Raw genomic sequence first — 15,534 nt, 5'->3', positions numbered from 1 at the left:
ATAAAGGACCTCTCTGAGAAAGTTGGGCACTGTCTGAAGGAGAAATTAGACATAAACTGGGTTTGGTAAGACTGATGTGGATCAGTCTCTCTCTCTCTCTCTCTCTCTCTCTCTCTCACACACACATGGCCCAGTCATTTTCTTGCAAACTGTTGAGGGAAAGAGTTGGTACAACGTTGTCTAATGTTGTACAAAAGTCTTTGCAATAGAGTGATGTGTACAAAATTGGTTGAAAAAGTCGCAGGGGAGTAAGGTAAAGGTAAAGGGACCCCAGACCATTAGGTCCAGTCGTGGCCGACTCTGGGGTTGCGGAACTCATCTTGCTTTATTGGCCGAGGGAGCCAGCGTACAGCTTCCGGGTCATGTGGCCAGCATGACTAAGCCGCTTCTGGCGAACCAGAGCAGCGCACGGAAACGCTGTTTCCCTTCCCGCCGGAGCGGTTCCTATTTTTCTACTTGCACTTCATGCTTTCGAACTGCTAGGTTGGCAGGAGCAGGGACCGAGCAACGGGAGCTTACCCCGTCGTGGGGATTCGAACCGCCGACCTTTCGATCAGCAAGTCCTAGGCTCTGTGGTTTAACCCACAGCGCCACCCGCGTCCCTTTCACAGGGACGTACCCAAGGCTAAAAATGGTCTGTGAAATTGTCCTTGAGTCTACCACCGATGGCAGTGTTGCAGGAGAAGGCTCTTCTCCAGACAATTTCTGCGAAAGTCCAGGAAGTGCTGCTCAACTTTCTGTACTGCTGATATATAATTTATTAATCATGGGTTTTTTTGAGGGGGGCTCAGACTTGCACATTTTGTGGTTCAAAGTGCAGCTTATTATTTTCCCTTTCTCTAGCTGATAATGCAGAGCATAGTTATCAGGCTGGATTGTGATTAGGTTCCAGGTGCTGGTGATCCAAGTTTCTTTTCCTTTGTTACCAGCCGTTTCTCTGTTGAAGTCTTCAAGATTTGCCCTGCTTATTTTCTATTAGTCAGTTTCTAGATCTCATAGTGAAGATCCTGAGATCTTGTCATGGAGCAGCTGGATGTTTGTATACTTACTTACTAATTGTATTATTTACAAAGAGAAAGCTTTTATTGCAAAGAGTTGTGGTTCCAGAAAACAGGAAAATAGGGCTATTATTTCTAATATGCAAAGTGTACAGCATGCTGTTTTATTTTTGCAAAAATGTGGGGAAAGTGTTGTTGCTATGCTGATCAAATTACTGTGACTTTAACACTTCTGTTAAAAACAAACTTGTTTGGGTTGTAAACTAGCAGTATGTTTTACCAATAAATATTCCTCTGCAAGCTGATGCTGAGCTTATGAATGCACTAAGTGACATATTAGAAAAATTGCATGGCAACCTTAAGTGCATAATGCAGTGTGGATGTGCAATTCGGTGAGAGCCTCCACTCCTTGTGGTGCGCAAAACACCATGACAGTATCTCTGCCCACCCTGTACTTCGTGCTGTGGTCATGGTCCCAAGTCTGGTTCTGCTGAGCATTATGCCACATCTTGTCAAATTCCTAAATATAGGAGGAAATTACTTCAGATATTGTTCCCTGTAGCAGGTACTAACAAGCTTCTAGTTCAATAGCTTAGCTGGCTAGTGAAGGTTTAAGAACATACCTTTTTGTCCAGGCCTTTCTTGACTCCTAAGGTTCAATTTTTGTAGCTCTGCTGTTTTTATACGTTTACTGTTTTTATGACATGTTTCTATTACACTATGTTTGTGGTGTTGTACTTAAGCCACTCCATAGGATGGTTATAATTTGTGTGATTTAAAAGCTTGATTCTCATCTAAACCAATATACATAAAAATAAGTTCTGTCTATTTCAGTGGAGCTTAACTATTCTAATGCACTTAGAATTGCAGCCCTATCATTTTAAAGTTTTAAAATGGTAAGTGTCCTTGTGAGTTATTTTTGAGCAAAAAGGTGACTCCCAAATAATTTTATAAATAAAATGAATAATAGTAGTAGGGCATTCTCTTTTTCTTTAAATAATTAACTTGATGGTATTGTCTAGTGAATTGTCTATTTGGACTTGTTTCTCTGTCATCAAATTTAAGCCCCCCCCCCCCCCGTTCTTCTACTTTATCACTGAGTCATCATTGACTATGGTCAAGTATAATATATTTGTATATGGTCGAGTATCAAAGGAAACTGCAATTTAGGGTCAAAGCAATATATTGTAGATTCATAAGTGGGGCTGGAGTTATTTAGCTCCTTTTTATAAATGTATTTAAATTTAGCTAGATCTTTTAGCATGCCGAATCCTGGATTTTGGACATGTAAAAATGTTTTTAAACATACTTTAAAATAGAACCCAAATTAAGAGCTGGTGTAGCATGGTAACTAAGAGACTGAGCTTGGAATCTAGAATTTTTTTCTTCAGATCTTGGAACTAAGTTGCCTTAGACAAGTCTCACTCGGTCCTAATTCCTTCCACCTGCAACATGGAGGATGCAAATACTGGGTGATATCCAATGGCGTAGTTTTGTTAGCATAACTTCCCCTCGCTCTCCTCTCCCTGCTCATCCACTGTGATCTCCTTAGATCTGCTCTGGAGGATTGGGGAAAAACCCATAACAGATTTTGGGAGGTTGCAGGGAGAGGAGGGGAATGTGAAATTCCATTGTGCAGCTAGAAGTTTCCGTTCCTTGCATTAATGGAACTACATTGGGAACTACATTGGGTACTACTCCCTGACTTAACCTTACATGTCGTTTAAGGATTACAGTTAGATAACATGTAAAGTGCTTTGAACACTACAATACCAAATTTGTTAATAATAATTAGCATTTTAAATTAATAGTCCAATTAATTAATAGTCCAATTAATTAATAATTAGCATTTTAAATTAATAGTCCAACAAGCAACAGCAGTACTAGTGCCAGGAGAATGACTATGCCCCATTGCACTGGCAATGTTTAACATCAAGTTCATACTTGATCATAACAAACAAAAGTATGCTACCAAGAAAATATGTTCATTCCAGTACACATAGACAATCACCTAACAGTGATTTAAGGAACGATACTTGGGAACTAGCTTGGAGGAGGAGGCAACAGGAGAGTGCAAACTTTCCCTTTAGAACAGACAGCAATTCCATTATTATATGTACATACTTGGGAAACTATAATTTATTTTAACTTTGGTTAGAAGATTGTGCTTTCAGACATTGATTTGTGAACTGGCCTTCTCAAGTGAACAAAGAAACTTCCAAGTTTCTTGCACTGACGGGCAGAGGAAGTGAGGGCATAGGATTGCAATATAATGGCTGAGGGTGTCGTTTTTTGCTTTCTTAACCACTCTGGATCGCTTATCTAATTACATGAGAGGGCTTCAGCAATATTTGAAATACATTTAATAGATTACTAGCTGCTCAGATTTAAACCCTTTGGTCCATAATGTCTTCCTGAAATGTTCTCTAAATCCATGCTTTCAGATGCTGTTCTAATTCCGTGGTAAGCATGCCCTGTGTTAGATGTTATGTTTTTGGTATAGCAAGTGTTAGGGTTGTTTAAATAAGATATTTTTACTGGAAAACTGTTATGCATATGATAAGCTTATATTCTCCCTTGTCGCTCTCTTTATTCCAGCATCTGAACCCAATCTTAAATTGCGATCCAGGTTAAAGCAGAAGGTTGCAGAAAGGCGGAGTAGCCCATTATTACGAAGAAAAGATGGACCTGTAGTTACAGCTCTTAAAAAGCGCCCATTAGATGTCACAGGTAGGTTGCTGACCATGAGCTAATTTAATTTAAATTACAAAATACGTAAATAAGTTGTATAAATATTATGTCTTTTTTTATATAATTGCAATAATCACTATATGTTTTGCATTCCTATTCCATTATTCAGTGAGCAATGACTCTCTTTCAGTAAATTTGTTGTATTTTTCTGCCCTTACCCTCCCAGAGTTAGTCCATTTGAGGTTTGTGGCTATTCAAATTCTGAGATGTCAGTATATATAGGATATGGGAATGGTGTCTTTTCTTCTAGTAGGCTACAATAATTTTGGTAGTGGTTAAAAAACTGAACTCCAAAGCTGTAATTTCTACTGATGCTTCTAAATAGCCCAGATAAAACAGTAACTGAATTATAGACCATAAGAGAACATGTTTTTCTTGATTTTTTTGTTAATATATTCTCCTATAATTTTAGAATAAGTGAACACTTATACCAGAAGTGAAAATATTAATTTTTAATGCCTTGCAGCTCTATCAGTTATTATACAGTGGTGCCCCGCAAGACGAAATTAATTCGTTCCGCAATTTTTGTCGTCTAGCGAATTTTTCGTCTTGCGAATCACGAAATCCCATAGGAATGCATTGAAAATCAATTAATGCGTTCCTATGGTCAAAAAAAGTCGAAACAAAGCCAAATTTGGTACAACAACAGTTTATTAACTGCTCTTTAAAGTCACACATACTGTAAAGAGCAGTTCAAAAATTGAAGGGAAAATAAATTAACTTTATAAACAAAACATGTCTTTGTTTTTAGACAAAGGAAACAAAGCCGCGAGACGTTTTCGTCTTGCGAAGCAAGCCCATAGGGAAATTTCGTCTTGCGAGGCAAATCGAAAACGGAAAAACCTTTCGTCTAGCGAGTTTTTTGTCTTGCGAGGCATTCGTCTTGCGAGGTACCACTGTAATTAGAGCTGTAGAATTGAATCCAGAGTGTCCATCACACAAGTTTGTGGAAGGGAGAGAGATTTATTTAGGAAAAGGTGGTTTTCATCCATTGTCCTCTTCCCATGCAGCCCCCATACTGCTTCCTACATTATTTATTTACTAGAAAATAATAAATGCTAGGCAAATTATGTAACCGTAAGTAAAACATTTTTTAGTTGTCACCTCTTTGATGGTATATCTTGACATGCCATTGTTTAATATGAACTCTCTTTGTAGCTTTTCGATATAATGATAATTCTTACCATAAATTGTCAATTACTTTATTGACTTGTAATTGTATAATTAATTCTGTACAATATTGTGTGTATTTGGAATACTTGCAGAGTTATGTTAAAAAAAAACCAGTTAATTTGATAAGTTTGTTGAGTTTTAGTGGAAATGCTAAGAAAATCCTGTTATTTTGTAATATGATTGCATGACAGTGGCATTAATAAATGGTTTTCATTGTGTTTTAGACTCTGCGTGCAACAGCGCTCCTGGATCTGGCCCTAGTTCTCCAAATAATAGTTCCAGTAACATAAGCACTGAGAATGGAATTACTGGATCAGTTGCAAATCTCCAGGCAGAGGTAAAATACATTGCTTTGCACATTTGTGTTTCTTTCTACAGTACACCAACTTGCATTATAGATTATGGAGAGCAAAGTACTTTACTTCAGATGTTACAAATTTTTAAGAATATACTGTAATTAGAAAATGTGAAAAACCTAAGTATGCTTCCATTTTTGTCACAGTGAGTCAATATTTACAGATTTTGCCTGTGAAGGGAAAGTTGTATAATCACCAAAGTTCTGAAAAGTATCTTTAAAAAAAGAAGATTGAATACAAAAGCTGGTAAAAAATGCACTGTTTGCAGTGTTATTTAAACTGTGCATACAGCTTAAACTGTGCATACCCATTTTTATTATTGGGTATTTCCATTTTTCAAATATTTGTCACCTTTCCAGATAAATATTCACAGTATGACTTGTTCAATCACCTTACTTCATGTCATGCTCAACCAGTTATGGGGAACCTTTGGCCCTACAGATATTGCTGAAGTGCAACTGCCATCCTCGCTAGGCCGCTGGCCATGCTTGCTAGGGCTGATGGCAGTTGTAGTTGAGCAACATCTGGAAGACCAGATGTTCTCCACGCTCCCCAAGCTGAAATGAGTCCAAATTAGATACGGGTTGCATGCCCCTCCCCATTCTCCCGTGCAGCTAAGGGAAACTCTTCAATAGCCTTTACTTTGCTTTCTAGTCTTGGCTGTTTGCAAACTTGGGCTCATAGTTTATCACTAACTGTTCAGTTTCAAAACAAGCTATCTTTAAGCCCTTGGTCATGAAGCTGACTTGCTTTGAACTAAGGAGTTTAAACCATGAACCAAGGTTCACATGCAACAGAAGAGCCAAAATTAGTGGAAACAAAGTAAAGGCACCCAGAGAAGGATCTTAGGATGATTGTGGTAAATGGCAAACTAATCTGGAGATGGACACATTCCACAGGTGGTATTTTTAAAATAGTATTTGTTTTGTTTATGTACTGCCTTTCTGCCAAGGCACCAAAGGGGCTTTACAGTTTTAAAATACTAAAACAAATGTTATAAAATGTGGAATTTGTATGCATTTCCTGGCCCTGGATGCTAGGTGGAGATAATAGTCTTCTTTATGGACCACCACCCAGGAGAAATACTCTTCAGGTGAGACCCAGTGGTCCCACTGCTACCAGCCTAAACCAGTCTTGTCAGGGATTATTTTCCCCAAAGAAGTCTTTTAGAGATAAAATTCACTATAAGAAACAGAAGGATAGGATGATGAGTATCATAGTTCATCAGTATCTGAAGAACCACAGGTTAGCTGCCCCTTCCATAATCAATAGCATCAAGACCACGGAGATGTTCAGGATGGTGAACCAGGTTGCACTTGCCCTGTCACTCTTCCAACATAGATTATCAAGCAGGAGAACCAAAACAGATTGTGTGCCAAAACCAGACCTGAACCCAGATTGAAATGTATCCAGATAAGGATTCTCATTCAAAAGTGAGCACAACACCTTTGCCCAAGAAGGGGATATTAGAGACCAGACAATATAATCCTCATGGCCCAGGGATGACACTTCCAGGAGTAGCCTCACAGTCACCTCTTGAAAGGCAGCTGGTCCTGTTCCCTCTTGTAAAGATGCATTCACCACTTCCTGGACTCAACCAGTCAACCTCTTCTTGTCAGCTGTAAGATGTAAATAGTGAGCAATATAAATAGTGGGCTGTGTGCCTCGCAACACCTTTACTACACTGCTATTATATCCAACTCCTCGAAAGATTCCATCAACGGTGTCTCTGAAAATTTTTACACATCACTTGGGAAGACAGGCAAACTAATATCAGTGTACTGGAAGAAGCAAAGATCGCCAGTGTTGAAGCAATGTTTCTTCAACATCAACTTCGTTGGACTGATCGTGTTGTACAGATGCCTGATTATTGTTTTCCAAAGCAACTACTCTATTCCGAACTTAAAAATGGAAAGCGTAATGCTGATGGTCAACAAAGCGGTTTAAAGACTGTCTCAAGGCAAATTTTAAAAAATGTAGTATAAACACCAACGATTGGGAAACAGTTGCCTGTGAGCGCTCCAGTTGGAGAATAGCCTTTACCAAAGGTGTCATGGGCTTTGAAGACACTCAAACTCAGGACGCAAAGGGCTAAGAGGATGGCACGCTTGGTAAATCCACACCATGATCAACTCCCGCCCGGAAACCAATGTCCCCACTGTGGAAGGACATGTGGATCCAGAATTGGCCTCCACAGTCACTTACGGACTCACTGTTAAGACCATATTCATGGAAGACAATTTTACTCGGCAACGAGTGATCGCCAAAGATTGTTGTTGTTGTTGACATTTATATACCGCCCTTCCTCTGAGAATCACGGAGCGGTCAAAAACAGATATGCTTTATTTTATCAAAATATTTAGCAGACATGTTACATCATGTCTATGAGGGTTCTTTCACTTTTCTCTGTGGGCCAAACAGGCCTTGAAGAGCTTGGAAGCACTCCATTGGGTGGCATCCTTAGGAGAGAATAGTAAAGGTGAGGTCTTCTTCTTTGCCATTACTGCCACTGAGTACTCTTGATAATGGACTTTTACATATGTTTGTTCTAAGTTGTATGTAACAAATAGGTATTTTCTGTGAACTACAATATATTAAAAACCATAGCTATGTTTTTACAGAAACTGAAGCTTTTATCTTTAAAACATAACATTCCATCAGTGTTTTTTTACTAGTATTCTGACACAGAAATTAATGAACATGAAGCAGATCATACACATGAAGTTGCTTTTGGCATCAATTACAGATTGTATTTCAGCTTGCCCAACACATTAAAATTGGTGCTATTAGACTTACATTTCACACAGTACTTCATAAAATTGCAATTACTGTGAAAAGTGTTAAGGTTGTAACACCTGCTGGTTATGCTGGGAGCCAATCATTAAAGCATTTTTCATGAGAAATAGTATTAAGCTTCTGGTCAGAAGAGCACTGAGATGAAAATGGTCTGAAATACACACAAATGTAATTACAAAAGTGTTCAAGTGATGTATTGTTGAATAGATGATAGTAAAGTAAAGATGATGACTTGCTACTGGGTGAAATCAACAAATTTGTTTAGAAACTCTTTCGCCATACTCAGTGCTGCAAAGGTTGGCATTTCTCCCCCTATAATTATCTTTTTACAGTGCACTGAGAGCAGGCTTATACATATCTGCTTCTTTGAAATGTATGATTAGTAATCAAATGTCACAAATTTATTTCATATTCTCCATTAATCAAGCCCACATCTCTTTAGTGATGGTTCAAGGCCAGTGGAATTCTATGATTTTAAAATTAAATCCAATAGATTTAGTTTAGTAAGATAACCTTGCATTATAATATAATAATATGAATAAAAATCAAGGCTGGCTTCAGTGAATGATATGGATCTTCACCCCTTTTCCTACCCCAGCACTTGAGTACTTCTAAATGCACCAGGTTTTCTTCCTCAGCTTCCTTGATACCTGACAAGCTGCTCTGGATGGCTTACCGTTAGGTAAACCTTTTGCAGTGTGGTAGCAAAGAGGGAGCAGAAAAGCCTCTTTGTGCACACAGAGGCAACCTTTTGCTAACTTCAGATTCAAATTAGTAGGTGATTAATATTAAAATTCCTTCTAATATTTTTTTTACAACGTATTTGTGTAAATCTATTAATTTGTAAACAACAACTGTCCCCCCCCCCAAAGTTTAGTAGCTGCTATTGCAAACAGTGGCTAGTTATATGGAAACAAGCTAATGTCACATGTCTATGTGTTGTTGTGTTCCTACGTATTTGGGATAAAAATCACTGACTTGAGTGATGAGTATATTGGTGCAACCTGCAAGGTCTGGCATATACAGTACAGTCGTACCTCGGAAGTCAAACAGCTTAGTTCTCAAACGTTTTGGCTCCCGAATGCCGGAAACCTGGAAGTGACTGTTCTGGTTTGTGAACTGTTTTTGGAAGCCAAACGTCTGACGGGGCTTCCACGACTTCTGAATGGCTGCAAGAGCTTCCTGCAGCCAATCAGAAGCCATGCTTTGGTTTCTGGATTCTGTTCGACTTCCAAGGTACGACTGTAGTTGATTTTGCCTACAGTTAGATAAACTGGACATTCATTCAATGTCATGCAGCAATTTTGTCTTAAAATGTATATTTAGCCTTATGATTATAATCCTATTCCCTCTAGGTGCATTGGGCTTTGAGGAAGATTCAGCACAGTTTGATCACCAGTAATTCCAATTCCAATTCAGTTGCCCTTGTATTTAATGTTACGTTCCTTTACAGACTGATAATGATGATGATGAAGTGTGTGGTTCTTGTGTTGTCCTTTCTTCTGAGGCAACCATTTCCCCCCCTTTTCAGACCAACCTGGCTCATAGACTTGTGAATCGTGAAGGCTCAGTAACGCAGCTTCCTTTGTACACATCTCCCTCCTTGCCAAATATAACGTTAGGACTACCTGCAACTGCCCCATCCAGTGTAAGTGATGTTTAATGCAAAGTTTTTTGGGGGGCTTTGTTTGTTACATTAACTGTTCATAAGCTCAATGTATTACCAGTTATATGCTTGCAGGGGGGATCAGGACAGCAGGATGCTGAAAGACTTGCTATTCCACCCTTACAACAACGAATCTCCTTGTTTCCTGGCACCCACCTCACTCCTTATTTGAGCAGTTCTGCAGTGGAAAGGGATGGGGGAACTGCACACAACCCTCTTCTTCAACACATGGTCTTACTGGAACAACCAACTGCACAAAACCCCTTAGTCCCAGGTGAGCACAACCAGAGTTTTACTGAAAAAGCATGTGTGTGTTCCTCAGAGTCCGTGCCAAAAGCCAAAGGCTAGCTTCAGATATACATATCTCAACTTAATAAACTGAGATATGTACAAACCTTGTGCCGGTGTGCGCTGACCTCTCACTGCCCCTTTCTTTTCTCACTGTGCTGTGATTGAAGTTTTCCTGGGTTAATTAATCATAGTTTCCCATTGCATCTAAATTTGGGGCCTATGATTACAGAATCTGAAACCACAGTTTGGAGTTGATTTCTGATCCTAGTTTATCCAATCCTGACTACAGTTCCTTGATTTGGATGCAGTGAGAAAATCTGTAGTTAGCACATTCATGAAGACTTCAGTTACAGCATGTCAGGAAAGAAGGAGACAAGGGCTTCTACAAGGATGGAGTGCCCATTTTTTGTCTCTCAGCATATTATCTCAGACCAAAGTGTGATAAGTTAAGAGAATACAGATAATGAATGCACAAAGGAAATAATTTGTGTCCATGGTGGATGTGGAAAGGAGAGATTAGGGTGGACACAAAGTGGCTTGAAAGAGGAGCATAATAAAAAGTGCCGGGAGTTCCCCCTGCCAAGGGTTGATGGGATCCTGCCGCTGATGGGCTACTGCAGTGATAGCTGTGTTAAGGCGCACCAGACAACATCAGCGAGCAAGTGCCATTTTAATTTCTTCCAGTGCCCCAGATGCAGCATCACTCTGAAGTGACACTGTGTCCAGGAGGATTGGGGAGGAATTAAAATGATAACTTACTGCGTGGGTATGGTGCTTGGTGCTTCTCTCAGTACTTTGAAGCATTGGAAATACTGAAGGACTCAACTTGGCTCAGTGAAGGTAGACTACCTGCACCGGAGCAGGTTGACCCCATTCTGTATATCTACATCTATTTCTGTATCCATATCATGCCTGCTGCTAAGAGAAATATCACGGAGGAGCAGTGAGCAAGCAAACCACTATTTTACTGCCATCACCCATGCCACTGATGTAATGTTGCACCAGAGTGTGCTATATCAGGAACAGATCAAAATGAAAGCTTACTGTAGGTGTGCAGTGCTCCTTTCAATCGCCAGCCAGCCAGGAGCCCAGGCCTTGGGGCTCCGGCATTTGCTTGAGAATGCCACCTGCTGACAATGGACCATTTTGCTGTTGGTCAGTTGCACTGAGTTACGTTGAGTTCTAGTTCTGTAAAGGATGGCAAGAACTTTCTCTCTCCCCACTATCTGCATACAGTCAAACATCGTTCTGCATCCTCCTCCGCCCACTTCGGCGATCGTCCGTGGCAAACCCAGAAGTACCGGAATGGGTTACTTCTGGGTTCGCCACTTGTGCATGCTCAGAAGTGCTAAATTGCGCCACATGCTTCCGCAGATGCGGCGCTTCGACATGCGTCATTTTTGGCTTGCGGACAGGCCTCCGGAACGGATCCCGTCTGCAAAATGAGGTTTGACTGTACTGCTTCATCAGTTGGCCATTTTTCATGTTCTCCCCACACTAATGAAAAATGTTGAGCTTCCTGCTCTGGAATTCAGTGCCCATTCTGTAGAGTACACAAATAGTAAACTGTGTGAATAGAAGCCGGACACATTGGGGTGTCTGCAGGTTGGAAATATGCTGATTAACGACACTTGTGATGGAGTGTGACAGCACTTGTCTTTAGGGAAAAAAGGTCTCCAGGACAGCTCTCACTTATTCCTCATATTGCTGTCTAGCTAATCTTGACTCTGAGTCAACATCAAACTGTGTCTCATTGTTTATCTTCATCTCTGTTGTTTTAAAAACCTTTCAGCAGCATGACATAACACGGTGGCTGGCTTAATAGCACACGTTCTTACCGTGTGAGTTACTCAAAAGCTATTTTCTCCCTTCCTCTTTTCTTCTTTCTTCTTCTCCGCTGTTTTCCCCCATATTATCTTCAGACTGGTATCTTTCAGGGCTTGGGGCACTACCCCTCCATGCGCAGTCCCTGGTGGGCACAGATCGACTCTCTCCCTCCATACACAAACTGCGGCAACACCGCCCTTTGGGGCGCACACAGTCTGCTCCTCTTCCCCAGAATGCACAGGCCCTCCAGCAATTAGTGATCCAGCAACAACATCAGCAGTTCCTGGAAAAACACAAACAGCAATTTCAGCAGCAGCAGCTGCACATTAACAAGGTAGGTATGCTGGTTGCTGGCTCTTACTCATGCAATTTTAATGCCCCCGTTTTGAAATTTTTTTTGCTCTAATATGTACTGCTTATAATTATGTAATGTCAATTTGTCTTCATCCTTGGGATTGCTTACTGTTAGGATCAACGTAGAAAACACAGGGGGAAATTAGACATTAGAAATGTGTACAAAATTGGCTTCCTAAAACTAAGTAGTTGGAAATAAAAAGGATTCTATTGAAAGTCACTTATTTGAGTGAAGTGTGTATGTTTCCTTAATTCATTCACCAGAATACCATTGTTCTGAATACTGAATTAGCACCTGGGATCCTTGAATTCTATTCACAGCTGAAAGCCTGACAGACTCCTTCTTCTTAAGGCCATTTGCTGCTCACTTTCTTTCCCTCTCCTCCTAAAAGGATTCTGTATATTGACTATTAATATTTATGAGGTATATGAAGGCTGAAAGAATTATGTAAGTGTTTAATGTCTAAAATTCCAAGAACCTTTTGAGAGAGTAAGCTGATAAGCTTATTTCCAAATGGACATATAATTCATGAACATCCTGATTTTAGGTGTGTGTTTATTCCCCATCCCACCTCTCTCCCCATGCCTTACTATAGGCATCTTACAATTGGAGTGAAATCAGTAACCAGATTGGCTTTCAAACTGTTGTGGTTTCATTTATGGTAGATAGATTATTGCTGTTCTTTGACTAAAACCACCACAAGAATGAGTTATATTGGCCTAAAGCTTTGGCTGCTCGTGTAAATTTTTTTCCAGTGAGAAAAAGAGAGACAATTGGGGGGGGAGCACTTTGTTTATAGAACAGAGCAAGACAAGATGATTACACAAGCCACTGACGTCATTTTTGTACTTCTGGAAATATGCCACTGCTATGCATGTGCCAGACCTGGACTTCATTCAAATTAGCATACTGATGTAGTTTAGAGCTATTATTTCCATGGAGATTTCATTTGCTGTTCTACAAACATACTTTGTGAAGCAAAGCTTAAAATTAGGGTTATTAGAAGACATGGGTGATGCAATCTCTTTGAAAGTAAATATACTTCAGTTCATTTGTGTCAGTTTTAAAGATCCTATAGCTAGTATTGCAACAAAATATGTGTCAAAAGATTTCATTTATTCAAGCTTGAATGCAGACCTTCCTGGAATCAGATTTATTATTTCTAGGCAGACTATCTCCCCCCCCCCCCCTTTCAGTAGCTTAAAACCTGGATTTAGACTGTTGATTATCTCAATTTCAGGCTTCAACGGACAGTTCCCAGTGTTTCAACCTCATACAATAGCAGAAATCTCTCAGTCTGCTAGTTTTGTCTTATAGCAGAGAACCTTAACACTGTACCATCATAGCTGTGTGCAGTTGCTTGCTGTGTGGGTTAGGTCCTGTCCCATAATTATGCTGAAAATAACTAAGAACCCATTTAAGACAAATGTTCAAAGGGAAGAGTAGAAATGCATATGAAGCTGACCAAGGTCCTTTGGTGATGGAATTCAGGCATCTCGTTATCTGTGATACTATGGCCAGAGGAAAAAGCTGCTGGCCTGCTTTCTCTTACGCTTTAATGTCACAGTTGAAATGACCAAAGGGTAGCATTGAAGTTACTGGGTCAGAGGGATCGGGTGACACATGAGCCAAAAATGTTACACCTGGCACTCATTCCCTTAAATCTTCTGTCTCTGGCCTGACTCCTTGGTGTGAACAAATGGTCACATAGATGGTCACTAACTGCCCTCCCCTGCTTAATAATCTGGCTGCCCTGCCACTTGACTGTTTGTCGGTTCAGCCGCTTCACATGTTGGTACCATCTTGCTTCCAGATAATGTCAGGGAATAGCGAGTGGGCTGTGAAAAGCTCAACAGAGGCAGCATTCTAATTTAGGCTGCAACCCTAACCTCACTTACCTGAATTCAATGTGACTTACTTCTGAGTAGAAACTTTTAGGATTGCCTTGTTAATTACCGTATTTTTCTGTGTATAAGACGAGCTTTTTTGACTCAAAAATAAGCTTCAAAATTTAGGCTCGTCTTATACACCGGTAGTGCTGAGGCGGGATGCGCGAATGGTTTTTTGCCCGAGCCCGAGATTGTAAGTTGATCGGTTGGGGGGGGGAGAAATGCCATAAATCGCTCACCCGCCAGAACGCAGCACACAACCGCTCGCTTCGCTTACAATTGCCGCTTACAATCTCGGGGTCGCACTTTGTTCCGATGGATGAGAAGATGAAGAAGAGTTTGGATTTGATATCCCGGTTTATCACTACCCGAAGGAGTCTCAAAGCGGCTAACAATCTCCTTTCCCTTCCTCCCCCACAACAAACACTCTGTGAGGTGAGTGGGGCTGAGAGACTTCAGAGAAGTGTGACTAGCCCAAGGTCACCCAGCAGCCGCATGTGGAGGAGCGGAGACGCGAACCCAGTTCATCAGATTACAAGTCCACTGCTCTAACCACTACACCACACTGGCTCTCAAAAAACTCAGGCTTGCGCTTCGTTTCAGTGGGTGAGCGCTTTTTGGCATCTCTCCCCCCCACCCAACAATCAAGTGGCCAGTCGCCGCTTAAAAACTCGCAGAACCACCTATCAGCTCCCCAATCGCCACCAGCAGCCGCCAGTCACGTTCCCGCTTGCTGCGACAAGGGCAGCTGTCTATTGGCAACTGTTGCATCGGCAAGCAGGAGGGCTAATGGTGGTGATCAGGCAGCTGCGACGTAAGTGGTTGTGTGCTGCGTTCCGGCGGATGAGCGATTTTTGAGATTCCCCCCCCCCAACAATCAAGTGGCCAATGCCGAAAATTGCTCACCAACTGAAACAAAGCGGCGATTGGCCGCTTGATTGGGGGGGGGAGAAATGCCAAAAATTGCTCACCCGTCGGAACGAAGTGCGAGCCCAATATTGTAATTGCAATTGTAAGAGACACAAGCGGTTGTGTGCTGCGTTCTGGCTGGTGAGCGATTTTTGGCATTCCCCCCAAATAATCCTCCCCCAAAGCTCAAGCCCCCTATTTTCTACATTTTGAGGCCCCCAAAATAGGGGGCGTCTTATAGACGGAAAAATACTGTAGTTTTAAAAATATATAGTTTCCTTTTTCGATGCCCACATTTTCTGCCAAATAAGTTGTTTAGGATACACAGTGGTTTGGATGCAAAGCGTCCAACATAGTGGAAAGGTAGGAGAGATCTGCAACTCACCCAGGGAGCCTGTTTGGGCCAGGGCAAGATCTGTGTCCATGTGCTAAATCTGATTGTATGGTGTAGAGCTGGGCACCAGATGTGACCTAATCACAAACCAAATCAAGCCAACTTGGTTTGACCCTGGATTTGGCTGGA

The 15,534-nt window shown here is 41.0% G+C and overlaps 1 protein-coding gene across 4 annotated transcripts in view; it reads left to right on the top strand.

Annotated features, from left to right (window-relative positions):
• The window catches only part of HDAC4 (histone deacetylase 4), a 129,824-nt gene that overhangs the window by 71,099 nt on the left and 43,191 nt on the right, over positions 1-15,534 (top strand). For 3 of the 4 annotated variants that reach the window (XM_081205325.1, XM_081205323.1, XM_081205326.1), the window contains exons 8-12: positions 3,597-3,728; positions 5,147-5,259; positions 9,606-9,722; positions 9,816-10,014; positions 11,954-12,192. In XM_081205325.1, coding sequence (XP_081061451.1) covers positions 3,597-3,728; positions 5,147-5,259; positions 9,606-9,722; positions 9,816-10,014; positions 11,954-12,192 — 800 coding nt within the window. The remainder of the gene's footprint in view (positions 1-3,596; positions 3,729-5,146; positions 5,260-9,605; positions 9,723-9,815; positions 10,015-11,953; positions 12,193-15,534) is intronic. The other variant, XM_081205324.1, reaches the window with a different exon arrangement.

The sequence above is a fragment of the Podarcis bocagei genome (assembly GCF_964188305.1).
Source record: "Podarcis bocagei genome assembly, chromosome: 1".
Taxonomy (NCBI): Eukaryota; Metazoa; Chordata; class Lepidosauria; order Squamata; family Lacertidae; genus Podarcis; species Podarcis bocagei.
The sequence above is the reverse complement of the archived record's forward strand: the minus strand, read 5'-3'. Positions and strand labels throughout refer to the sequence as shown.